General features: G+C 47.2%; 1 protein-coding gene across 2 annotated transcripts in view; it reads left to right on the top strand.

Annotated features, from left to right (window-relative positions):
* Nucleotides 1–25,853, top strand: part of LOC144672753 (integrin alpha-7-like) — a 192,867-nt gene that overhangs the window by 155,716 nt on the left and 11,298 nt on the right. For both annotated transcript variants that reach the window (XM_078534718.1, XM_078534717.1), the window contains exons 12-21: nt 529–704; nt 1,107–1,256; nt 2,027–2,139; nt 3,177–3,360; nt 8,977–9,060; nt 18,194–18,273; nt 20,101–20,178; nt 21,015–21,117; nt 21,858–22,028; nt 23,794–23,907. In XM_078534718.1, the coding sequence (XP_078390844.1) occupies nt 529–704; nt 1,107–1,256; nt 2,027–2,139; nt 3,177–3,360; nt 8,977–9,060; nt 18,194–18,273; nt 20,101–20,178; nt 21,015–21,117; nt 21,858–22,028; nt 23,794–23,907 (1,253 nt within the window). The remainder of the gene's footprint in view (nt 1–528; nt 705–1,106; nt 1,257–2,026; nt 2,140–3,176; nt 3,361–8,976; nt 9,061–18,193; nt 18,274–20,100; nt 20,179–21,014; nt 21,118–21,857; nt 22,029–23,793; nt 23,908–25,853) is intronic.

The following is a 25,853-nucleotide window of genomic DNA, read 5'->3' as shown; positions in this document are numbered from 1 at the left end:
CGATTAGAGTTCTGACCACACGCTATGTCAGAGCGTCAACCCAAATTACTGGCTCCATCTCTGGAGCGGGGCTTGAAGCAATGAGTCTCTGACACTGTCAATCCAGCCAAGCTGGCAGGTTTTAATTGCAGGCATCGATTTAAGACGCTACTAAAGAGCTGACGTGGTGAGACTCCTGCCTCGGTGTGAACAGGAGGATGATTGGCAGAATCAGCCCTATCGCCCACTCTGCCCTCCTCTCTATCCAGGCAGAGAAGAGAGAGCCTTGCAGAGCAGTCTTTGATTCTTTGCAGAAAAAGCAACTTTCAATGCAGTTTTCCTTCTAACGAGAGTCACTCCTTTTTTGTTTTCCAAAAATCATTGCTTTTCTCAAAATTAACATACAAAAAGCCAGTGTTGCAGGGGATTACAGCAACACCTTTCATCTCAGAAAGGTTACAGAGTGGGCGTTTCTGAAGGACAGTATGTGACCAGTTGTGTTCATTGTTATAGTCATGTGGTACAATGTGTTCTCCTTGTTCTTTCTAGTCCTTGGTTTTACAATTGAGGCTGATTCAGTTGAGATTGATGGACAGCGGAGAAGACCTCCCCGGGTGTCTTTCCTGAGAGGGAAGCCAAGTGATCCTGAGAACCAGTACACCAGTGAGGTAGTCCTGCGAAGGCAAATTGAGTCTAACTGTATCAACGTCACAATGAAACTACAGGTACGGCAAAAAGTTCCAGCTAACGTCAGCTGCAGAGATCTGTTAACAGGAAGGGAGCTGAGGCTTGCCTCGTGTGTCGATGTGCAGTGCGTGTTCAATCTCCTTTTGGTCAGAGAAGGAGAGAAGGCCAAAGCTGCAATTGACGACCTCCAACGTTCATGCAGAGGCCTGGAAAGTGGGCTGCCACCCACGGTACCAGCTGAAGGCTGGAGGGCACAAGGTGGTGAGTTAAGGAGAGGAAATCTGTGGTTGACTCTTCACCGCCCTCTGAAATGGCCTGGCAAGCCACTCAGTTCAAGGGCAATGAGGGTTGGGCAACAAACGCTGGCCTTGCCAGCGATGCCCACATCCCGTGAAGGAACAACGAAGAAAGCTGATGATTACCCCTCCTTTGTTTGACAGGAGAACATCAGAGACAAACTGCGGCCCATTCCAGTGACGTTAACTTATGCAATCAAGGAAGTCAGGCGCAAGAAGAAGCAGACCGAACGACAGCTGGCTCACTTGATGCCTGTCTTAAATGCTTCCATTTCAAACACATTCAGAGAAGAGGTACGATTACCTTGCTCTTTTCCATAGACCTGCACAAGGCCAGGAATAAGATTTCAAGTCATTTCAGAATCAAAATGAATCAAAAGTAGGTTAATTAGATTCATTTGTAGATTTGCCCAGTGATTGTTCAATTTGGGGAGAGTTGGGGTGGTGTTCAATGAGCTAAATGGCTGTTTTCTGATTTTTTTTTATTGTGGTTTTGAAACTTCAGATAACTGTCCACTCTAAGAAAGAAAAACTTACGTTTATACAGCATCCTTTATAATCTCAAGACATCCCAAAGTGCTTTACAGCACTTTTTGAAGTGTAGTCACATGTAATGTAGGAAATGCAACAGTTCATTTGTGCACAGCAAGATCTCACAAACAGCCGTGTGACAATGGCCAGATAATCTGTTTTTTTTTTCCCCCCCGCTGTGATGTTGATCGAGGGATAAATATTGGCCAGGACACTGGGGAGAACAGCCCTGCTCTTACTTCACATAATACCACAAGATCTTTTACATTCCCTCAAGAGGGCAGATGGGGTTTTCAGTTTAACATTACCTCAGCACCTCCAACAGTTCAGCACCCCTGTAGCACTGCACTGGGGTATTAGCTGTGATATTTTTGTGCGACTGGAGTGGGTTTTGAACCCCCAACCTTTTGGCTCCAAAGTCAGAATGCTACCCTCAGAGCCACAACTGACATGGCACCCAGGCTGAAGAAATATTTTAATAGTCACCAATCAAATTGTACTTAATTGACAGGTCTCCTGTTATCTCTGTATAGGTGAATTTTCTGAGGGAGGGCTGTGGACTTGATAAGATCTGTCAGAGTAACCTACAGATGAAATACAGTTTTAATACCAGGACCAATGATGACAAATTCGATCTATTGCCACTGTACGTATAATTCCTTTTATTATGGAAGATATTCTTTATCTATAGCGATCGTATTGTAAAGGATTTGTGCATAGTACACACGTCTTGTTGGTGTCACACTTACTTTTTCTTATTCCTTCATGGGATGTGGGCATCACTGGCAAGGCCAGCATTTTTTTACCCAAGGGGAAGTGGTGGTGGCATAGTGGTATTGTTGCTGGACTAGTATTTTAAAGACCCAGGGTAATGCTCTGGGGACCTGGGTTCAAATGCCACCATGGCAGATGGTGAACTTTGAATCCAAAATCTGGAATTAAAAGTTGTCTAATACTGATATTGTTGATTGTTGCAAAAACCCATCAATGCACCTTAAGGAAGGAAATCTGTTGTCCTTACCTGATCTGGCTGGCTGACATAGCAATGTGGTTGACTTGTAAAATACCCCCTGAACAAGGGCAATTAGGGATGAATGAATTAAAACAAAATCTGTAATTGCCAACTGAGTGGCTTGCTTGGCCATTTCAGAGGGCAGTTAAGAGTCAACCATATTGCTCTGGGTCTGGAGGTCACATGTAGGCCAGACCAGGTAAGGACGGCAGATTTCCTCCGCTGAAGGACATTAGGGAACCAGATGGGTGTTCACAACAATTCAATGATAATGAGGCATAGTCATTTAGGACTGAGATGAGGAGGAATTTCTTCACTCAGAGGGTGGTGCCTCTGGAATTGGGAATTCTCTGCCCCAGAGTATATTCAAGACAGAGATTGATAGATTTCTAGATATTAAAGATATCCAGGGATATGGGGAGTGTGGGAAAATGACATTGAGGTAGGAGATTAACCATGATATAGTTGAATGGCCTACTCTTGTTAAATGATCTTTATACAGCAACCAGCTTCCAGTCACATTTAAATCTCTCTTTCCGCTAGAATACTCTGACATATTAATATTCTGATAGAAGAGGCACTTAGTGGAAGCGTAATTTGGCAGGCCACAGTATCTGAAGGAAGCTTGGACTGTGCTGGTTAGTTCTGATTCTGCACCTTCATCATTGCAGAGACGAACAGGGGAGGCAGGTGTTTTCCCTAAGTGACCAGAAGGACATCGCTCTGGAGATCACTGTCACCAACTTGCCATCAGACCCCAGCAGCCCTACGAAAGACGGAGATGATGCTCATGAGGCCGTCCTGGTCGCTAACTTCCCAGACACACTCTCCTACTCTGCCTTCCGATCATTTCAGGTACAGGAAAAAAAAACTTCAAGCTTTCCCCAGGTATTAAAGAAAGATCTGTAATTTTTTTTTTTTAGTCGAATTGTTTGCCGTATTATATCAAAGCTGCCTAGATTTCAGACGGCAGACATCACGTTTTGTTGCAAAGCAATCTTAAAGAAAAGTTATTTAAATGTTGAGCACTTCTGTTTGGCTCTGTTCACAGCTTCTGATCTGCAACTGAATCTGACCAGCATTTGTCTGACCAAATGAAAACAATTTGACTCTGAATGACCTCAACTTGTGATTTTTTAGCTTTGTCACCTTAAAGGGACATAGATCCTCCTGGGCCGAACTCACTGCGTGGTCTGCTATGTCGATTCATACATTGAATATATTAATATGCACCCACTACCAGCCAATTTTTTCCATGATTGATTTATAATCTGTGTAAATTTGTCACATTCTCCCTCTTGCCAACGGGACACATTGGGCTGGATTTTATGTTCCCAAATCAGGCGTGCTGCGCGCACCCCCAACACCCCCCCCAACCTTCGCTGACAGGAAGTTCGGCGCGATGATGTCCAGTCAGCAACCCGACGTCATCACGCCAGTCTCTGATAATACAGAACGCGCTTGGGCGCTGAAATCAGCAGCCTGCCCGCCATTTTGGATTCATTAGTTAACAAGCTATTAAAAACTTGTCAACACCCCAACTGTCCACGTTTTATCGTTGCCTGCTGCATTTTTTGGGCATTGGACATAAAAAAAGTTTGGGAGTCTTTTACGTCAGCTGTGTTGAGGCGGCACAAGGGCGCTAGAAAAGCCCTGCTACAATGTAGCAGCAGATTCTGCCAGGGAAGGTGGTGGCATCTGTATGATTTCTAATGACGTTTAAAAAAATCTTTTTTGCCCATTCAATGAATAATAAAGACTGATTCTGAGAGCAGGGGGCCTTTACAATTCTAGCCGTGACCACGGCATTACCCACCTACTGCCTGACATCCCGGCCTACAGGTACAGTGTCTCAAATCCAGCTGTCCAAAAACCGGAATTGTCCGAAAACTGGACACTTTTATACGAACATATGAATTAGGAACAGGAGTAGACCATTCAGCCCCTCGAGCCTGCTCTGCCATTCAATAAGATCATGGCTGATCTTCTTGTGTTTCGAATTCCACATTCCCATCTACCCCCAATAACCTTTGATTCCCTTGCCTAATGAGAATCTATCTACCTCTGCCTTAAAAATATTCAGTAACCCCACCTCCACTGCCTTCTGGAGCAGAGAGTTCCAAAGTCGCACAACCCTCTGAGAGAAAAAAAATTCTCCTCATCTCTGTCCTAAAAGGGTGACCCCTAATATTAAAACAGTGCCCCCTGGTTCTGGACTCACCCACAAGAGGAAACATCCTTTCCACACCCACCTTGTCAAGGCTGTTCAGGATCTTATATACTTCAATCAAATCACCCCTCACTCTTCTAAACTCCAGTGGAAACAAGCCCAGTCTGTCTAACCTATCCTCATAAGGTATCAATGTAGTAAACCTCCTCTGAACCGCCTCCAGTACATTTACATCCTTTCTTAAGTAAGGAGATGAAAACTACATACAGTATTCGAGATGTGGTCTCACCAACGCCCTGTATAACTGAAGCATAACATCCTTACTTTTATGTTCAGTTCCTCTCTTAATAAAGGATAGCATTCCATTAGCCTTCTCAATTACTTGCTGTACCTGTATTCTAACTTTTTGTGACTCATGCACTAGAACACCTAGATCCCTCTGCAGCTCAGAATTATGCAGCCGTTCTCCATTTAAGTAATATTCTGCTTTTTTATCTTCCCGCCAAAGTGAACAACTTCACATTTTCCCACATTAAACTCCATTTGCCAGATCTTTGCCCACTCACTCAACCTATCTACATCCGTCTGCAAACTCCTGCCCTCTTCACAACATACTTTCCTACCTACCTTTGTGTCATCCGCAAATTTAGCTACCGCGTCTTCACTCCCCTCATCTAAGTCATCGATATAAATTGTAAAAAGTTGAGGCCCCAGCACAGACCCCTGCGGGACTCCACTCGTCACTTTTAGAATGTTCCATGCATCAATTTTAAATTGAGTATCATTTTTTTAAAAATAACTTACCTGGACAATTTGGTTAGGCGCTGCATTGATGCGGTGTGGCTTCACACACTGCTCTATTCTGTGCTCCAAGCAACCCTTGACCCTACCCATTCAGCTTGACCTGAGCTGCCCACGGCCCGAAAGCAAAACCCGGCAATATCCGAAATCCAGTACGGCCTCGATCTCGAGGGTGCCGGATTTGAGGTACTGGACCGGATTATTTTGGTATATTAACCCAAAGTCACAAGAGCTGACTATATCATGGCATCTGAAAACAGGCATTCTGGCCCTGTTAATAACTGCGAGCATGGAAGGGAGTGAGGGAATGGGTTTGTGGTCGGGGAAACAAGCTTCCTATGCAGCTGCAATTGGGAACTAAGCAATCGCAATTTTAACCTGCTTAGTGGAGCAGACAGCAAGCACCCCCAGTCAAAGTCAGCATGGTCCTTTCCTCCTGTGCGGCACTGAGTCATGCAGCTCAGGAAGGTTTCAGGCTCGGTCCCTGGTCGGGGCAGCATACAGATCAACCAGGTCAACAGAAAATGGCTACAGCACTGTTTGACTAAGGAAAAATCAGCCACTGGCACAGGTCTCAATAGCTCCCTAGTGCCCCCAGCTGAAAAGTGTCTGTGTGCTTTTGTGTGTGTGGCAGGTGAGGCCAGAGAAACTGGACTCCCTTGTGTATCCACTGCGGTTGATGGCCTGCCAAGACTGACTAATGACCACTTCCAGCTTGTGCACTTCTTCATTTAATATTATAGGTGGCATTTAATGGAGGTGACGGGGGTCTTGCCTACTCTCTGGAGAGCCAGCGAGAGCCCTATGTTGCCTTCTTTCGGCAAGGCCTGCTGAGCTAAGCGTCTTTACAGTGCTGGGCCTTTCCTGGGATCAAGGACCCCGGGGGCAGAAGTCCCACCCGCCGAGAGCTACCAGCTAATCAGAGGCTGTCAGCTCTGTGCTCATCATCTCCCAGGAGGTGCAGTGGCTGCTGCACCACAGAGGCTGAGGATCAGCGCGGAATCCTAGGCCAGCAGGTGACTGATGGCAGGAAGGGGACTAACAGAAAGGACAGTGGGGCTGGCTTTAGGACCCCCCCCCCCACCCCCCCCCCCCACCCCGGCTTCCCGATGCCGGTTCCCTCAAGAGATGAGGGACCTCCTGGGAGCCCAAAACCAACCCAGCAGTGGCGGGATGAGGCCCACCTAAGGGCTTCAATTGGCAGCTTCAATTGGTTGGGAAGGGTCAGGCAGGCCGTCCACGAGGTGCCCACCCACCGCCCTCCTGCCCGATTAAATGCCCTCCCCATCGCCAAACTCGCTTCGGGGCAGAGCATTAAATTCCACCCTATGTGTCCGCTCTCCTGTAGGCAATAATGATACCTTAACTCTTGTCCTTGGCACTTTCAGCGCCAACTCTCCGACGGCCTCGAGAACCTGCAGCAAATTAAAAGCTTCTCACCTGGTTGCAGCGCTGTGTGGTACTCAGTGTTGGAGAACGTGCAAATCCAATGCTGACCCCAAGAAATGATCGTCTCCCTTCTGCTCCCTGGAAGGGTCTGAATGAAACTAAGTCTAAATCATTCAGTACAGTTTTCTCCTTGAGAAACTGAGGTGAAGGGCCAAGGCTTGTGATTTTGGCCAGCGCCAAGTTTGGAAAGAAATGAAGAGAGGGTCCAAGATCAGTCAAGAAGCAGTTGGCTGGGTGACACCAAGCTTATTTGTCAGAGGAAGGACAGACTGAGGGAAGGGAGAAGCTGCACAATTCTAGGCCTGGGAAACTATGATTCAGAATAGATCATTTTTTTGTGGTCAGAGGAGCCAAACTACACAATCTGCCCATAATTTGGCACAGCTCACCCAAATTTGGCATCCTCATTCAGAAAGGCCCCCAAGGAATGGCTGATCCACAGACTGAAAATACCACAGTTTCAAACAGGAGGAAAAGTCCAGGCCTGCAGTAAGGGACATAGATCTCAGGAACAGGAGCTTTATTCTGCATTTGTGCTGTACCTGGCTTGGGAAATACTGATGTCAGATGGAAAAGTTAGCAAAATCAATGCCCAATGCAGCCATCCCTCACAAAAACAAGTTGTCAAGGAGATATTGGGTTCAAAGCTTTTTAAATTGAGTTAAATAGTACTTGCAGCACAGAATCAGACCTTTCGGCCCATCTACTCTGTGCCAGTGTTTATGCTCCACACCAGCCTCCTCTCACCCCCTATTTTATCAACATATCCTTCTATTCTTTTTTCCCTCATGTGTTTATCCAGCTTCCCCTTAAATGCCTATTCACCTTAACCACTCCATATAGGAGTGAGCTCCACATTCTCACCACTCTCTGGGTAAAGAATTTTCTCCTAAATTCCCGATTGGATTTATGAGTAACTATCTGATATTTGTGGCCCCTGGTTTTGGACTCCCCCACACAAGTGGAAACATTTTTTTCATTTCACATCTACCCTATCAAAACACCTTCATTATTTTAAAGCAGTTGGAAGCAGTTCAGAAGAGGTTTACCAAACTAATACCATGAATGGGTGGGTTGTCTAATGGGGAAAGGTTGGACAGGTTAGGCTTGTACCCACTGGAGTTTAGAAGAGTAAGAGGCGACTTGATTGAATCATATAAGATCCTGAGGGGACTTGACAGGATGGATGTGGAGAGGATGTTTCCTCTTGTGGGAGAATCTAGAACTAGGGGTCACTGATAAAAATAAGGGGTCGCCCTTTTAAAACAGAGATGAGGTGAAATTTTTTCACTCAAAGGGTCGTGAGTCTTTGGAACTCTTCCTGAAAAGGTGGGGGAAGCAGAGCCATTGAATATTTTTAAGGCAGAGGTGGATAGATTCTTGGTAAGCAAGAGGGTGAAAGGTGGGATGCAGATTTGAGGTTACTATCCGATCAGCCATGATCTTATTGAATGGCGGAGCAGGCTCGAGGGGCTGAATGGCCTACTCCTGCTCCTTGTTCATATATTTGTATGTTTCTAGAGTAAAGAGCCCCAACCTGTTCAGCCTTTCCTGATAGTTATAACCTCGCAGTTCTGGTTATCACCCATTTCTCGTGTTCTGGACCCCTAATGGCTCTCAGATGTCCTAATACAAAACCAAACGTTGCATAGCCTGTCTTTTATTAAAGAGACATTATGCTCACTTAAATGCTTGCCAAATTCTTTCTTATTTGTTTGAAGCACAGTTATATGTCACATTGAAAAGCATCACTGGGCAGCTCCTCTACACTTCTTCCCCCCGCAACCCCTCCAAAGGATATAGAAGTATTTGTCTGGCACCCTTCTTCCCAATCACTGTGCCCCCTTAATCTTGGCTCGCACTACCCCTTTGCTTTGGAGCGATGACTAGACATGAACAGGACTCAAGCTGAGTAAAGTGCTCACAGCAGGGGATTCAAACAGTCAGGTACTAAAATTCTTATCTCTGGCCGCAAGGTGACAGAGATGAGCACACGTTCAGGGTGGCAAGTCAAGTCTCACTGCCCAACACATTTCTGTCTCATCTTCCAGGACAAGAATCTGGTCTGCACGGCGAATACCAATGGATCTCGGGCTGAATGCGAACTGGGAAATCCCATGAAACGGAATGCTGAGGTATGCAGTTGTGTTTTTCCACAGTCTGCACAGTGTGTAGATCCATGTTACATAGTCTACAGCATGGAAGCAGGCCCATTGGCCCAAGAGGTCCATACTGGCTTTTATGCTCCACTTGGCCATATTCCGTTGAACCACGGAATCCTGAGAGCGAGATGAGCCGCGTGCACTCAGTTTAATCATGTTTACTCTTACTCTACAGCCTTAACACATGTATACTGTTGCCAATTTGCCATTTGAAACTGAAAGCCTTACATGTATATAGCACCTTTCAGACCTCCAGGACATCCCAAAGTGCTTTCCATCCAATTGTTTTTGAAGTGTAGTCACCATATGTGCTGTAGGAAACACAGCAGCCAATTTATGCACAACAAGATCCCACAAGCATCAATGAGATGATGATGAGGTCATTGGTTTTAGTGATGTTGTTTGAAGGATAAATATCAATTAAGAAACTGGGAAGAACTCCCCTACTCCTTTTCAAAATAGCATGAGGTGATTTTTTTTTTAGGTCCAGCTGAGAGGGCAGACTGGGCTTTAGTTTAATGTCTCACCTGAAAGACACACCTCTGACAGTGCGGCATTCCCTCAGTGCTGCACTGGAGTGTCAGCCAGGATTGTGTGCTCAAGTCTCTGAAGTAATCAGATAAACTCCAAGGCAGTTCCAGCTCAGTGAAGCCAGCTGTTCAGCAAAGAGCTGGAAAATCAGCTAAATGAAGCAAAAAAGGCTTTGGAAGCAAAAGTCACAGAATTTCCCAAGAAGCAGACAGATAATGACATTTTGCAAAACTCAGCCACTGAACTCAGACAAATTGAGCTTGCATCTGAGAGAAGTCTGGCCAACAGTGAAGTCAGAAAGAAGGTCGAGATTAAAGTCTGCGCTAGAAAAAAGAAAAGTGCACATTCCAAGTGAAGGAGGTAATCCATTTGGGTCACCGGGCAGATTCACAGGGCCTCCACCCAGATGAGGAGAAAGTGAAAGCCATAAGAGAGGCACCTGCACCAAAGAACGCCTCAGAGCTCAAGTCATTCCTAGGAATGATCACCTATTATGGGCGGTTCTGACACAATTTGTCTACAGAACTGGCCCCCCTGCATTCTCGAATCAAAAAGAACCAACGTTGGTCTTGGAAGGTGCCCCAGAAAGAAGGTGAAACAATTGCACTCGTCCAACCTATTAGTGCATTATGACCAGAGGAAAGAATTGGTGCTGACATGTGACACATCTCCCTACGGAGTGGGAGCAGTGCTCTCTCATCAGATGGACAACAGCACGGAACGGCCAATAGGTTATGTATCAAGAACGCTCACCACAGCGGAAAAGGGATACTCACAGATAGAAAAAGGCCTGTCCATCATCTTTGGTGTCAAGAAATTTCACCAGTACGTACACAGCTGTCATTTTACAGTCATTTCAGATCACAAACCATTGCCAGGTTTAGTGAGGACAAGGCTATACCACCCAGAGCCTCAGCAAGGATACAACAATGGGCTTTAATTCTGGCAGTATACAAATATACTTTCACACATAGGCCTGGTAATCAATTCGCAAACACCGATGCCCTTAGTCATTTGCCTTTACAAGAAAATGATGAGCACGTCCCAGTTCCACAGGAACTTGTTTTATTGTTAAATTTCTTAGATTCCTCACCGGTATGTGCTGAACAGATCAGAGACTGGACAAGTCGGGACCCAGTCCTATCTCAGGTACGAGAACAAGTGCTACAAGGTTGGTCACAGGAGCCCATATCTGATGAAATGAAACTGTACTTCAACAGAAGACATGAAATAACCAGCCAGGATGGCATCTTATTGTGGGGAGCACGAGTGATAGTTCCTCCAAAGGGAAGGAAGCCTCTTTTAATTGGACTACACAGTGCCCATCCAGGAATTTCCCGAATGAAGACCATAGCACACAGCTATCTATAGTGGCCTGGGATGGATGGTGAAATAGAGAGTATGGTAAAGCACTGTGTGCAATGTCAGCAACTGCAAAAGTTGCCAGTGACAGCTCCATTACACCCATGGGAGTGGCCGGGTAGACCCTGGGTGCGGTTACACATTGACTATGTGGGACTTTTCCTGGGAACAATGTTTCTGCTCATTGTCGATGCCCATTCAAAATGGTTGGACGTATATGAGGTGAAATCGCCAACGTCGGCCGCTACAATTGAGAAACTACGTCAGAGTTTTGCCATTCGTGGACTACCAGAAGTAGTTGTTTCTGATAATGGCACGGCATTTACCAGTGCTGAGTTTCAACAGTTTCTCAGCCACAATGGTATCACTCAAGTGACAACTGCACCATACCACCCTTCCTCAAACAGACTGGCCGATAGGGTGGTTCAAATGTTCAAGACAGGCATGAAAAATCTAACTGGAGATTCCTTGGCAACCAAGCTAGCTCACTTTCTTTTCCATTACAGGACTACCCCTTGCACAACAACAGGTGTCACACCTGCGGAGTTATTGTTGAAACGCTGTCTCAGGAAGAGATTGAGCTTAATGCCGAAATTAGAGAGGAAGGTGGAAAGGAGTCAGGGAAGCCAGAAAACTAGACACGACTGGCATAGTCGCGAGAGGAAATTTACGTGGGAGAGCCGGTATACGTGAAAAACTTCAGGGAAGGACCAAAGTGGTTACTGGGTGAAATAAGTGTGGTGACTGGACCTCTATCTTACCATGTGGAAGTGGAAGGCCGGATCATCCATAAACATGTGGACCATTTAAGGAAGAGAGAGACAAATCACCAAGAATTGGTTCCACCAGTGACCATGACCAGGTCTGTGTTTCCTGTTGAGGATAATCAACCCAGGACTGACATGTCTGATGTTCCTGTAAGAGTTGAGGATACAGAACTGCGAGTGCCCACTGAAGCACCTGATGTTCAGGCAACTCCGGAGGGAAGGTTCCTGACAAAGAATCTGAAGTTGTGGAGCTGCGACGTTCCACACGTACCAGGAAACCACCTGAAAGACTGAACTTGTAAATTCCTCACCCAGTGTAAATATTATGTTGTCTTGAAAAATATATTTTTTTATTCTTTCATGGGATGTGGACTTCACTGGCTGGGCCAGCATTCATTGCCCATCCCTAGTTGCCCTTAAGAAGGTGGTGGTGAGCTGCCTTCTTACTGCTGCAGTCCATGTGGTGTAGGTACACCCACAGCGCTGTTAGGAAGGGAGTTCAGGATTTTGACTCAGCAACAGCGAAGGAACGGTGATATATTTCCAAGTCAGGATGGAAAGTGACTTGGAGAGGAACTTCCAGGTGGTGGTGTTCCCATGTGTCTGCTGCCCTTGTCCTTCTCGATGATAGTGGTTGTGGGTTTGGAAGGTGCTGTCTAAGGAGCCTTGGTGAATTCCTGCAGTGCATCTTGTAGATGGTACACTGCCACTACTGTGCATCGGTGGTGGAGGGAATGAATGTTTGTGGATGTGGTGCCAATCAAGTGGGCTGCTTTGTCCTGGATGGTGTCAAGCTTCCTGAGTGTTGTGGGAGCTGCACTCATCCAGGCAAGTGGGGAGTATTCCATCACACTCTTGACTTGTGCCTTGTGGATGGTGGACAGGCTTTGGAGAGTCAGGAGGTGAGTTACACATCGCAGGATTCCTAATCTCTGACCTGCTCTTGTAGCCACAGTATTTATGTGGCTAGTCCAGTTCAGTTTCTAGTCAATGGTAACCTCCAGGATGTTGATAGTGGGGGATTCAGTGATGGTAATGCCATTGAACATCAAGGGGCGATGTTTGGATTCTCTCTTGTTGGAGATGGTCACTGCCTGACACTTGTGTGGCATGAATGTTACTTGTCACTTATCAGCCCAAGCCTGGATGTTGTCCATTTGGACATGGACTGCTTCAGTATCTGAGGAGCCATGAATGCTGCTGAACATTATGCAATCATCAGCGAACATTCCCACTTCTGACCTTATAATGGAAGGAAGGTCATTGATGAAGCAGCTGAAGATGGTTGGGCCCAGGACACTACCCTGAGGAACTCCTGCAGTGATGTCCTGGAGCTGAGATGACTGACCTCCAACAACCACAATCATATTTCTCTGTGCTAGGTATGACTCCAACCAGTGGAGAGTTTTCCCCCTGATTCCCATTGGCTCCAGTTTTGCTAGGGCTCCTTGATGCCACGCTCGGTCAAATACAGCCTTGATGTCAAGGGCAGTAAATCTCACCTCACCTTGGGAGTTCAGCTCTTTTGTCCTTGTTTGAACCAAGGCTGTAATGAGGTCAGGAGCTGAGTGGCCCTGGCAGAACCCAAACTGGGTGTCAGTGAGCAGGTTATTGCTAAGCAAGTGCCGCTTGATAGCACTGTTGATGACCCCTTCCATTATTTTACTGATGATCGAGAGTAGACTGATAGGGCGGTAATTGGCCGCGTTGGATTTGTCCTGCTTTTTGTGTACAGGACATACCTGGGCAATTTTCCACATAGCCGGGTAGATGCCAGTGTTGTAGCTGTACTGGAACAGCTTGGCTAGGGGCGCAGCAAGTTCTGTGCCAGAATATTGTCAGGGCCCATAGCCTTTGCAGTTTCCAGTGCCTTCAGCTGTTTCTTGATGTCACGTGGAGTGAATTGAATTGGCTGGAGACTGGCATCTGTGATGCTTGGGATCTCTGGAGGAGGCCGAGATGGATCATCCACTTGGCACTTCTGGCTGAAGATTGTTGCGAATGCTTCAGCCTTATCCTTCGCACTGATGTGCTGGGCTCCTCCATTATTGAGGATGGGGATATTTGTGGAGCCTCCTCCTCCAGTGAGTTGTTTGATTGTCCACCACCATTCACGACTGGATGTAGCAGGACTGCAGAGTTTACATCTGATCTGTCGGTTGTGGAATTGCTTATCTCTGGCTATCACTTGCTGCTTATGCTGTTTGACATGCAAGTAGTCCTGTGTTATAGCTTCACCAGGTTGACACCTCATTTTTAGGTATGCCTGGTGCTGCTCCTGGCATGCCCTCCTGCTCTCTTCATTGAACCAGGGTTGATCCCCTGGCTTGATGGTAATGGTAGAGTGGGGGATATGCTGGGCCATGAGGTTTCAGATTGTGTTCAACTACAATTCTGCTGCTGCTGATGGCCTACAGCATCTCATGGATGCCCAGTCTTGAGTTGCTAGATCTGTTCAAAATGTACTTGTACTTGTAAATATAATATGTATAGCCAAGTTAAAGGGGGAGGAATGTAGTAATTATGGTTTTATTTCATGTGCAATGTACCTTTAAGAATAATACTTGTTAAGGAAAATCAGATGATCTGTAGCAACCAATAGGAGAGTAGCGTGGGCTTCCTCATCAGCCAGTGTAGAGATAGAGTTGGAGTTGAAAGCACACGTGTAGTTGCTGCTGAGTATATTGTAAATAAACTTAATGTTTCCACCCAAGAAGTGACTGCAGATCAACTCCATCATTAATAGTGCAACTCAGCCACCCTACAACAACCTCCAACCCATTCAACCTTCCCTTTCTCTGTAACCTCCTACAGACCCTATCACACCCCCTAACTCTGTCACCTCCTCCGGCCCCTATACCCATCCCTATGTCTGTAATCTCCTCCAGCCCCTACTACACTTCCTATCTCTGTAACCTCCTGCAGACCTTGCCACCCTCCATAACTCGGTAACCTCCTCGGGGCCCTACAACCCTCCCTATCTCTGTAATCACCTCCAGTCCCTACAACCCTCCCTATCTCTGTAATCACCTCCAGCCCCTACAACCCTCCCTATCTCTGTAATCACCTCCAGCCCCTACAAACCTCCCTATCTATGTACCTCCTCCAGCCCCGACAACCCTCCCTATCTCTGCAACCTCCTCCAGCCCCCTACAACCCCTCCCTATCTCTGCAACCTCCTCCAGCCCCTACACCCCTCCCTATCTCTGTAACCTCCTCTAGCCCCACAACCCTCCGAGATCTCTGCGCTCCTCCAATTCCGGCCTCTTGAACATCCCCCGATTCCCATCGCTCCAGCATTGGTGGCCGTGCCTTCACCTGCCTTGGGCCCTAAGTCTGGAAATTCACTCTCTCCTGCTCTCCACCTCTCTCTCGTCTAAGATGCTCCTTCAGTCCTACCTCTTTGACTGAGCTTTTGACTTTGTTGTTCCATTTTCTCCCTGTGTGGCTCCGTGTTACATTTCGACTGCTAATTGCCCCTTTGAAGCAAATTGGGACATTTTACTATGTTAAAAGCGCTATATAAATGCAGGTCGTTGTTGTTGATGGGAAATATTTTCAATCTATCTATCCTCAATGATGAGCAGTCCAGATCAAGGGGGCAGAACCTTAAAATTTGAGCCAGGCCATTCAGGGGTGATTTCAGGAAGCACTTCTTCACACAAAAGGGAGTGGAAATCTGGAACTCTCTCCCCCTCCAAAAAGGCTGTTGAGGTTTGGGGTCAATTGAAAATTTGAAGACTGTGATTGATAGATTTTTGGTCGACACAGGTGTTAAGAGTTATGGAGTAGTGCAGAAGAAGCTTTACACTGTATCTAACCCCGTGCTGTACCTGCCCTGGGAGTGTTTGATGCGGACAGTGTAGAGGGAGCTTTACTCTGTATCTAACCCCGTGCTGTACCTGTCCTGGGAGTGTTTGATGGGGACAGTGTAGAGGGAGCTTTACACTGTATCTAACCCCGTGCTGTACCTGTCCTGGGAGTGTTTGATGGGGACAGTGTAGAGGGAGCTTTACTCTGTATCTAACCCCGTGCTGTACCTGTCCTGGGAGTGTTTGATGGGGACAGTGTAGAGGGAGCTTTACTCTGTATCTAACCCCGTGCTGTACCTGTCCTGGGAGTGTTTGATGGGGACAGTGTAGAGGGAGCTTTACTCTGTATCTAACCCCGTGCTGTACCTGTCCTGGGAGTGTTTGATGGGGACAGTGTAGAGGGAGCTTTACTCTGTATCTAACCCCGTGCTGTACCTGTCCTGGGAGTGTTTGATGGGGACAGTGTAGAGGGAGCTTTACTCTGTATCTAACCCCGTGCTGTACCTATCCTGGGAGTGTTTGATGGGGACAGTGTAGAGGGAGCTTTACTCTGTATCTAACCCCGTGCTGTACCTGTCTTGGGAGTGTTTGATGGGATCGGTGTAGAGGGAGCTTTACTCTGTATCTAACCCCGTGCTGTACCTGTCCTGGAAGTGTTTGATGGGGACAGTGTAGAGGGAGCTTTACTCTGTATCTAACCCCGTGCTGTACCTATCCTGGGCGTGTTTGATGGGGACGGTGTAGAGGGAGCTTTACTCTGTATCTAACCCCGTGTTGTACCTGTCCTGGGAGTGTTTGATGGGGACAGTGTAGAGGGAGCTTTACTCTGTATCTAACCCCGTGCTGTACCTGTCCTGGGAGTGTTTGATGGGAATGGTGTAGAGGGAGCTTTACTCTGTATCTAACCCCGTGCTGTACCTGTCCTGGAAGTGTTTGATGGGGACAGTGTAGAGGGAGCTTTACTCTGTATCTAACCCCGTGCTGTACCTATCCTGGGAGTGTTTGATGGGGATGGTGTAGAGGGAGCTTTACTCTGTATCTAACCCCATGCTGTACCTGCCCTGGGAGTGTTTGATGGGGACAGTGTAGATGGAGCTTTACTCTGTATCTAACCCCGTGCTGTACCTGTCCTGGGAGTGTTGGATGGGGACAGTGTAGAGGGAGCTTTACTCTGTATCTAACCCCGTGCTGTCCCTGTCCTGGGAGTGTTTGATGGGGACAGTGTAGAGGGAGCTTTACTCTGTATCTAATCCCGTGCTGTACCTGTCCTGGGAGTGTTTGATGGGGACAGTGTAGAGGGAGCTTTACTCTGTATCTAACCCCGTGCTGTACCTGTCCTGGGAGTGTTTGATGGGGACAGTGTAGAGGGAGCTTTACTCTGTATCTAACCCTGTGCTGTACCTGTCCTGGGAGTGTTTGATGGGGACAGTGTAGAGGGAGCTTTACTCTGTATCTAACCCCGTGCTGTACCTGTCCTGGGAGTGTTTGATGGGGACAGTGTAGAGGGAGCTTTACTCTGTATCTAACCCCGTGCTGTACCTATCCTGGGCGTGTTTGATGGGGACGGTGTAGAGGGAGCTTTATTCTGTATCTAACCCCATGCTGTACCTGCCCTGGGAGTGTTTGATGGGGACGGTGTAGAGGGAGCTTTACTCTGTATCTAACCCCGTGCTGTACCTGCCCTGGGAGTGTTTGATGGGGACAGTGTAGAGGGAGCTTTACTCTGTATCTAACCCCGTGCTGTACCTGCCCTGGGAGTGTTTGATGGGGACAGTGTAGAGGGAGCTTTACTCTGTATCTAACCCCGTGCTGTACCTGTCCTGGGAGTGTTTGATGGGAATGGTGTAGAAGGAGCTTTACTCTGTATCTAACCCCGTGCTGTACCTGTCCTGGAAGTGTTTGATGGGGACAGTGTAGAGGGAGCTTTACTCTGTATCTAACCCCGTGCTGTACCTATCCTGGGAGTGTTTGATGGGGATGGTGTAGAGGGAGCTTTACTCTGTATCTAACCCCATGCTGTACCTGCCCTGGGAGTGTTTGATGGGGACAGTGTAGAGGGAGTTTTATTCTGTATCTAACCCCGTGTTGTACCTGTCCTGGGAGTGTTTGATGGGGACAGTGTAGAGGGAGCTTTACTCTGTATCTAACCCCGTGCTGTACCTGTCCTGGGAGTGTTTGATGGGGACAGTGTAGAGGGAGCTTTATTCTGTATCTAACCCCGTGCTGTACCTGCCCTGGGAGTGTTTGATGGGGACAGTGTAGAGGGAGCTTTACTCTGTATCTAACCCCGTGCTGTACCTGTCCTGGGAGTGTTTGATGGGGACAGTGTAGAGGGAGCTTTATTCTGTATCTAACCCCATGCTGTACCTGCCCTGGGAGTGTTTGATGGGGACAGTGTAGAGGGAAGTTTATTCTGTATCTAACCCCATGCTGTCCCTGCCCTGGGAGTGTTTGATGGGGACAGTGTAGAGGGAAGTTTATTCTGTATCTAACCCCATGCTGTCCCTGCCCTGGGAGTGTTTGATGGGGACAGGGGTATTTACTTGGTGATCGCTGTGCTCAGATCAAAGAGCTGCATGATATTGGTATTCACTCTCACACAGTTGTTCTGACTCCAGTTATTTTCTTTGACAGGTCACCTTTTACTTGATTTTAAGTACCTCTAAAATCACCATCGAAACGACAACTCTACCAATTCTACTTCAGCTAACAACGTGAGTGTCATTTTGGACGGTAAAGTAGAACAGAATCACCTCCGAGGAATGGCTTTCTTTTTATCATCAGGAGATGAGGTCCTATTTCTCCGTGTGGTTGCTTTGATCTCCCCCGACTATAGGGTTACACGGACAACACCCAGCTTTACCTCACCCCCACCTCTCTCGACTCCTCCACTCTCTAAACTATCAGGCTGCTTATCCGACAACCAGTGCCGGATGAGCAGAAGTTTCCTCCAATTAAATATTGGGAAGACTGAAGCTATTGTCTTTGGTTCCTGCTCCAAACTCCGTTCCCTCAGTACCGACTCCATTCCTCTCCCTGGCAACTAACTGAGCCTGAACCAGATTGTTTGCAACCTTGGTGTCATACTTGGGGGAGGAAAATGCAAGGTAATTTTTACTTCCTTGACCCCCTCCTCCCCCATCCCCCAAGAAAATACAGCACTGTGCATTGCTAAGGAACTTTGAAAAGCACTTGCATACCTTGGATTTGCTGCAGAAGCCATTTGTTTGAATTTTGCCATCCTATTGAATGAGCCCCCGACCATAAGTTTACATAATCGCTAAGACCTTCTATTTCCAACTCTGTAATAACTTTCCATCTGCGCCCCCGCCTCAGCTCATCCACTGCTGAAACCCTCACTTTTGCCTTTGTTACCTCCAGACTCGACTATTCTAACCCACTCCTGGCTGCTCTCCCACATTCTACCCTCTGTAAACTTGAGGTCATCCAAAACTCTGCTGCCCGTGTCCTAACTCACACAGTCACACGAGAGGACATGTTGAAATACATTTCTAAATCGATTCTTTAATCATTTTTATATCCATTCAATCTCCCTGAGGCAGCTCTGTGCCTGAGGGAGATCGCTGCGCTCTTTCGCGCGCCTGTGCGAAAGAGCGCTGGCCCCGACTCTCCCTCCTCCCCCCGTCTGCGCTACCCGCAGCACGTTACGCTGGGCGGGCCTTAATTGGCCCGCCCGCATAAAATGGCGGCGTGCAGCCAATCACGGGCGGCGATCAGCTCCGTGCCCGCTCCCACCCAGCCCACCCGCCATTGGAAAAATCCTGGCCCTGGAATTCCCTCCCTACATCTCTCTGCCTCTCTACCTCACTTTCCTCCTTTAAGACACTCTTTAAAGCCTTGGACTGAGCTCAGGATCATCTGATCTAATATCTCACTATGTGGCTCACTCTCAAGATTTGCTTTATAACGCTCCTGGGGAGTTTCTTGGGATGTTAAAGGCGTTATATAAATACAAGTTATTTTTGTTACTGGGCTAGAATAAAAATAGAAAACGCTGAAAATATGCAGCATGCGTGATGATGAAGGTCAGGTTTGCGTTTTTAAGTGTATTTACAAAATTTGAATTCACTGATTTTTGGAACACTGTGGGCATGAACAAGTTGCCCCTGTGGCATCAGGGGGTGCACTTTCTGGAGTTTTGGCATGGTATTGGGACAAGATTTAGCCTGTCCTCATGTACAAGGGCACCTCATGTTAAGATACATTTGTGCTATAATCTACTGTGGCACCCTGATAGGCAGCACGATCATCCTTTTTAGATGGACCATTGATGATAATTGATGTACCACATTGCTGCCAGCAGAGGGTGCCATTGCACTTCGTTCCATGTTGCCTACTTGGACAAGGGCACCGCCTGCTGTGTCTCCTCATCTATCCTGCTTTCGAGAATTGACATTTCATTTTTGCTTAATTCTAATATATTGGCAAAAATAGGGATCGTATTTTTTTAGTCGATGCCAGTTTATCAAGATTATTATGATGAGAACTGTGAAAAGTTGAATTTTTGCTTCTTTTTAAAGCATCAGCGAACAAACTGACCTGGACCCAGTCACTGCCAATGCCCAAGTAATGATTGTCCTGCCACTCTCCCTCGCTGGGTAAGTGTTCCCTCCTAACTAACCCATTTCTGGTAGAACTCAGCTTCCTATGTTGCAACGTTGTCACCTGTTCAAAGAGGGAGTGTCAAAGTTCAAAGTGCAGCGGGTAAGATCCTGACCTATGACCTGGGGTTACGCCTAGCCGAGAGTGACGGGGACGAAAGTTCCGTCTGACAGCTGGCTGTAAGTGTCCCAGATGCAATGAATTTGAGCAGTCCTTACCCCCAGCACCTTGTCAAAATGCTCCCACAGTTCAAGAGCCACACAAGAGAGAAGTTGCCTTTGTCCAGCACCTTTCAAGGCCTCAGCAGTGTGTTTTACAACCAGTGAAGTACATTGACGTGTTGTGACTTTTATATAGGCAAACACAGGAGCCAGTTTCTACATAATAGATGAGCTGGTCATTGCCTCTGTTTGTGGGGGCTTGCTATGCGCAAATTCACTGTGTGAGTTAGTGAGGAGTGAGAGCAACCAGCTTAATGCTGTGTCTCTGAGTGAGATCACCGATTACTGTGAATTCAAATTTGTCCCGAATTATAAACAGCGCCTTTCCTTGTACTCAGCAATAAAACCCCACCCCTACAGCCACCAAAGTGAGGAACCTATTGCCCCAACAGACTGGGTTGCCAGCTCTTGCGTTTGGCCCAGCACCAACTGGCAGTGACAGTGCCAGGTGCCAACGAACAGAGTGCTCCATTGTTTTGTGATCTTCCCCCTCCCTGACTCATGACTCCATCCGCCATTCCTGCAAGATTATTCATTTGTGGTTGGTTAGCAGAGACGAGTTGTACAATCGGTGAAAATTGTTTAATGCTGGCTCTTTCTGCATTTCACAGAGAGGTTAGACCTCAACATGTGTTCTTTGGAGGTGACATAATGGGAGAAAGTGCAATGAAAGAAGAGGAGAATGTGGGCAGCAGTGTGGATTATGAGCTATGGGCAAGTACAAGATATTCAATAACTACTCACTGAACAGTGAAACCCTCTGTGGGGAGGATAGCAGAAGGGACTTTGGTGCATTGGTATATCGTGGAATGGGAAGGAACTTGGCACACCTCAGAAGTGTGGGATTCTTTATAAAAGGAAGTAAATTGGAAATTGCTTGGGCCCTTTAGGATTCTGGAAAAGGAAAGTAGTTTGCGGCCACTGGAATTCGATAAACTGGGACTCGATAAGCTGATCCTGCACACCCAGCAAAAAGGCGCACTCAAAGAGTGCTGCTGAGACTCAGCTGTGACCCTGTTTCCAATCCACAGACCCTTTGAATAAGGCTTGTCCCCGGGACTGTGTAATTGGTGAATTGCCCCTTTTCATGCATCGGAATGATCTCCTTCGATTGGGGTCATTAACTTTATTGGTTCTGCTGATAATATGTCTTTTTTTTAACAGGGTGAGGATCCCTGTCCCATTCCTTTAGTGTTTATACCCTTCAAACCAAACACTGTTAACTCACTGACTGCTCAGTGCAATGCCACTGCCCAATGAGAAACAGAGATAAGGAGAATGTTGATAGATTTGTCTCTAACAGCTTTGATTTTCCTTTCGAAGGGCGGCCTATAATGGGGATTGAAAGCAGTAACGCCTCAGCTCTGACAGCTGTGTTACAACATGGGGAGGAGATCACTGAACACAGCTTGAGCACAGTCCGAGTATAATAGCCCATCTTCTCTGTCCATCAGGTGCAAAACACAGGCAAGGTCCTGAAAACCTTGAGCTTGGCTTTCCTGAACATCCGATGGCCTCACGAGATCAGCAATGGCAAATGGCTGTTGTACCCAATGAGAATAGAATTTGAAGGGGATGGGAATCCACAATGTTATCCTCTACAATCTGTCAACTCTCTTAATCTGGTAAGCTGCTCTGAACCCTGCCTTTTACTAAAGAGGCTGTCAGTGCCTTGGGAACAGGCCTAGAATTGAGAAAGATGTAAAGTGGGCTGCTGACTCCCTATCATTATTCACACTATCGCGCAAACTCTAGACCTATCCCCAGAGAAACGTCCTCCAATCGAATATAGGGAAGACTGAAGCCTTTGGTTTTGCTCCCCACTCCAAACTCTGTTCCCTCGCTATCGACTCTCCCTGGTAACAGTCTGAGATTACGCCAAACAAAAACAGAAAATGCTGGAAAAACTCACCAGGTCTAACGGCATCTGTAGAGAGAAAAAACAGTTAACGTTTTGAGTCCATATGACTCTTCTTCAGCCAGTCATTAAGCCAGTCTGTTCGCAACCTCAGTGTCACATTTGAACTTCTGACCTCATATGCGCACCATCACTAAGACTGACTATTTCCACCTCCATAACATTGCCCAGCTTACCCCATCTCAGCTCATCTGCTGCTGAAACTCTCACTTAGGCCTTTGTTACCTCCAGACTCGACTATTCCAACACACTCCTGGCCGCTCTCCCACATTCTACCCTCTGTAAACTTGAGATCACCCAAAACTCTGCTGTCCATGTCCTAACTCACCCCAAGTCCCGTTCCCCTATCACCCCTGTGCTCACTGACCTACACTGGCTCCCGGTCAAGCAACGTCGTGATTTTAAAATTCTCATCCTTGTTTTCAAATCCCTCCATGTCCTCGCCCCTCCCTATCTCTGTAATCTCCTCCAGCCCCACACCTCTCTGAGATCTCTGCACTCCTCCAAGTCTGGCCTCTTGAGCGTCCCCGATTCTAATCGCTCCACCATTGGTGGCCATGCCTTCAGCTGCCTGGGCCCCAAGCTCTGGAATTCCCTCCCTACCCCTCTCCACCTCTCTACCTCACTTTCCCCCTTTAAGACACTCCTTAAAACCGACCTCTTTGACCAAGCGTTTGGTCACCTGACCTAATATCTCCTTGCGTGACTCAGTGTCATACTTTGTTTGATGCCGCTCCTGTGAAGCACCTTGGGATGTTTCATTACGTTAGAGGCGCTGTATAAATATAAATTGTTGTTGTTTGACCCTGTAAATCCACAGATTTTGGGGACTGAAGTTGCTCAAACTCATTCAGTGTTGGATGTTTTCAGTCCATCAGTGAAAGCTGTTCTTGAGCCCAGGGGGCGAGGCAATGGTGTAGTGGTATCATCACTGGACTAGTAATTGAGAGACCTAGGCTAATGCTCTGGGGGCCTGGGTTCAGTCTTACCACAGCAGATGGTGGAATTTGAGTTCAATAAGAAACTGGAATTAAAAGTCTATTGATGACCATGAAACCATTGTCAATTGTTGTAAAAAAAACATCTGGTTCACTAATGCCCTTTAGGGAAGGAAATCTGCCATCCTTATCTGACCTGGCCTACATGTGACTCCAGACCCCACAGCGATGTGGTTGGCTCTTAAATGCCCTCTGAGCAAGGGCAAATAGGGATGGGCAATAAATGCTGGCCTAGCCAGCGATGCCCACATCCCATGAATGAATAGAAAAAAACTTGGGGATGAAAGGAGAGTGTACCAGCTCATGGCACCACCTAATCCAGCCCTCCCCAGAAGAAGGCTTTGTCACTAAACACACCAATATCTTCTTTCATTGGGTGGAGGAGTTTTTTTTTAAATAAAAGTTTACTCCTCAGAATCTTAAAAACGGTTTCGGAACAATGGTGCTCTCTAATGTTTTCTTCTCTGCTGACAGGCATTTAGTAATAATACGCAAGTGAAACAGAACTCAGAGAGGGCACAGCGTGACAACGCAGGCCAAAAGCAACCAGTGGCTCACCAGACAGAAGCAAAGAAGAATCTGACCCTGGTAACTGATCCAAACTCTTCCTTTCAACAGGTTCAGCTTTTAGGTGGTGATAAGTCAATGGTGAGGTCGAGTGAAACATTTTCATCGATAGGTTCAGAGCTAACCCCAACCCATTGCCTTGTTCATTGATCCCTCCCACCCCAGCAGCAGCAACTAATGAAGAGGGATGGGGTTCAATGCGGAAGTGAGGGGACTAGATGGATGGTCTTTGATGGGAGAGTTAAGGGATTAGTGGGATGGTTTGCGATTGAAGAGGAAGGGTCTTTGATTGGCGAGTTAAGGGACTGGCGGGATGGTCCTTGATGGGAGAGTTAGGGTACTAGAGGAATGGTCTTCAATGGGAGAGTTAGGGGACTAGAGGGATGGTCTTCGATGTAGAGTTGGGGGACTAGAGGGATGGTCTTCGATGTAGAGTTGGGGGACTAGAGGGATGGTCTTCGATTGGAGAGGAACGGTCCTTGATTGGCGAGTTAGGGGACTGGAGGGATGGTTTTTGATAGGAGAGTTAGGGGATTAGCGGGATGGTCTTCGGTGGGTGAGTTAGGGGACTAGATGGATGGTCTTCGATGGGAGAGTTAGGGGACTAGAGCGATGGTCTTCGATGGGAGAGTTAGGGGACTAGAGCGATGGTCTTTGATGGGAGAGTTAGCGGACTAAAGCGATGGTCTTTGATGGGAGAGTTAGGGGATTAACGGGATGGTCTTCAATGGGAGAGTTAGGGGACTAGAGGGATGGTCTTCGATGGGAGAATTAGGGGATTAGAGGGATGGTCTTCGATGGGAGAGTTAGGGGATTAGAGGGATGGTCCTCGATGGGAGAGTTAGGGGACTAGAGGGATGATCTTCTATGGGAGAGTTTGGGGTTTAGAGGGATGGTCTTTGATTGACAAGTTAGGGGACTGGAGGGATGGTCTTTGATGGGATAGTTAGGGGATTAGAGGAATGGTCATTGTTCAGAGAGTTAGGGGACTAGAGGAATGGTCTTCGATGGGAGAGTTAGGGGATTAGAGGGATGGTCTTCGATGGGAGAGTTAGGGGATTAGAGGGATGGTCTTCGATGGGAGAGTTAGGGGACTAGAGGGATGGTCTTCGACGGGAGAGTTAGGGGATTAGAGGGATGGTCTTCGATGGGAGAGTTAGGGGATTAGAGGGATGGTCATTGTTTAGAGAGTTAGGGGATTAGAGGGATGGTCTTCGATGGGAGAGTTAGGGGATTAGAGGGATGGTCATTGTTCAGAGAGTTAGGGGATTAGAGGGATGGTCCTCGATGGGAGAGTTAGGGGACTAGAGGGATGATCTTCTATGGGAGAGTTTGGGGTTTAGAGGGATGGTCTTTGATTGACAAGTTAGGGGACTGGAGGGATGGTCTTTGATGGGATAGTTAGGGGATTAGAGGAATGGTCATTGTTCAGAGAGTTAGGGGACTAGAGGAATGGTCTTCGATGGGAGAGTTAGGGGATTAGAGGGATGGTCTTCGATGGGAGAGTTAGGGGATTAGAGGGATGGTCTTCGATGGGAGAGTTAGGGGACTAGAGGGATGGTCTTCGACGGGAGAGTTAGGGGATTAGAGGGATGGTCTTCGATGGGAGAGTTAGGGGATTAGAGGGATGGTCATTGTTCAGGGAGTTAGGGGATTAGAGGGATGGTCTTCGATGGGAGAGTTAGGGGATTAGAGGGATGGTCATTGTTCAGAGAGTTAGGGGATTAGAGGGATGGTCCTCGATGGGAGAGTTAGGGGACTAGAGGGATGATCTTCTATGGGAGAGTTTGGGGTTTAGAGGGATGGTCTTTGATTGACAAGTTAGGGGACTGGAGGGATGGTCTTTGATGGGATAGTTAGGGGATTAGAGGAATGGTCATTGTTCAGAGAGTTAGGGGACTAGAGGAATGGTCTTTGGTGGGAGAGTTAGGGGATTAGAGGGATGGTCTTCGATGGGAGAGTTAGGG

Source organism: Cetorhinus maximus, chromosome X (assembly GCF_964194155.1).
Source record: "Cetorhinus maximus chromosome X, sCetMax3.hap1.1, whole genome shotgun sequence".
NCBI classification, from domain to species: domain Eukaryota; kingdom Metazoa; phylum Chordata; class Chondrichthyes; order Lamniformes; family Cetorhinidae; genus Cetorhinus; species Cetorhinus maximus.
The sequence above is the reverse complement of the archived record's forward strand: the minus strand, read 5'-3'. Positions and strand labels throughout refer to the sequence as shown.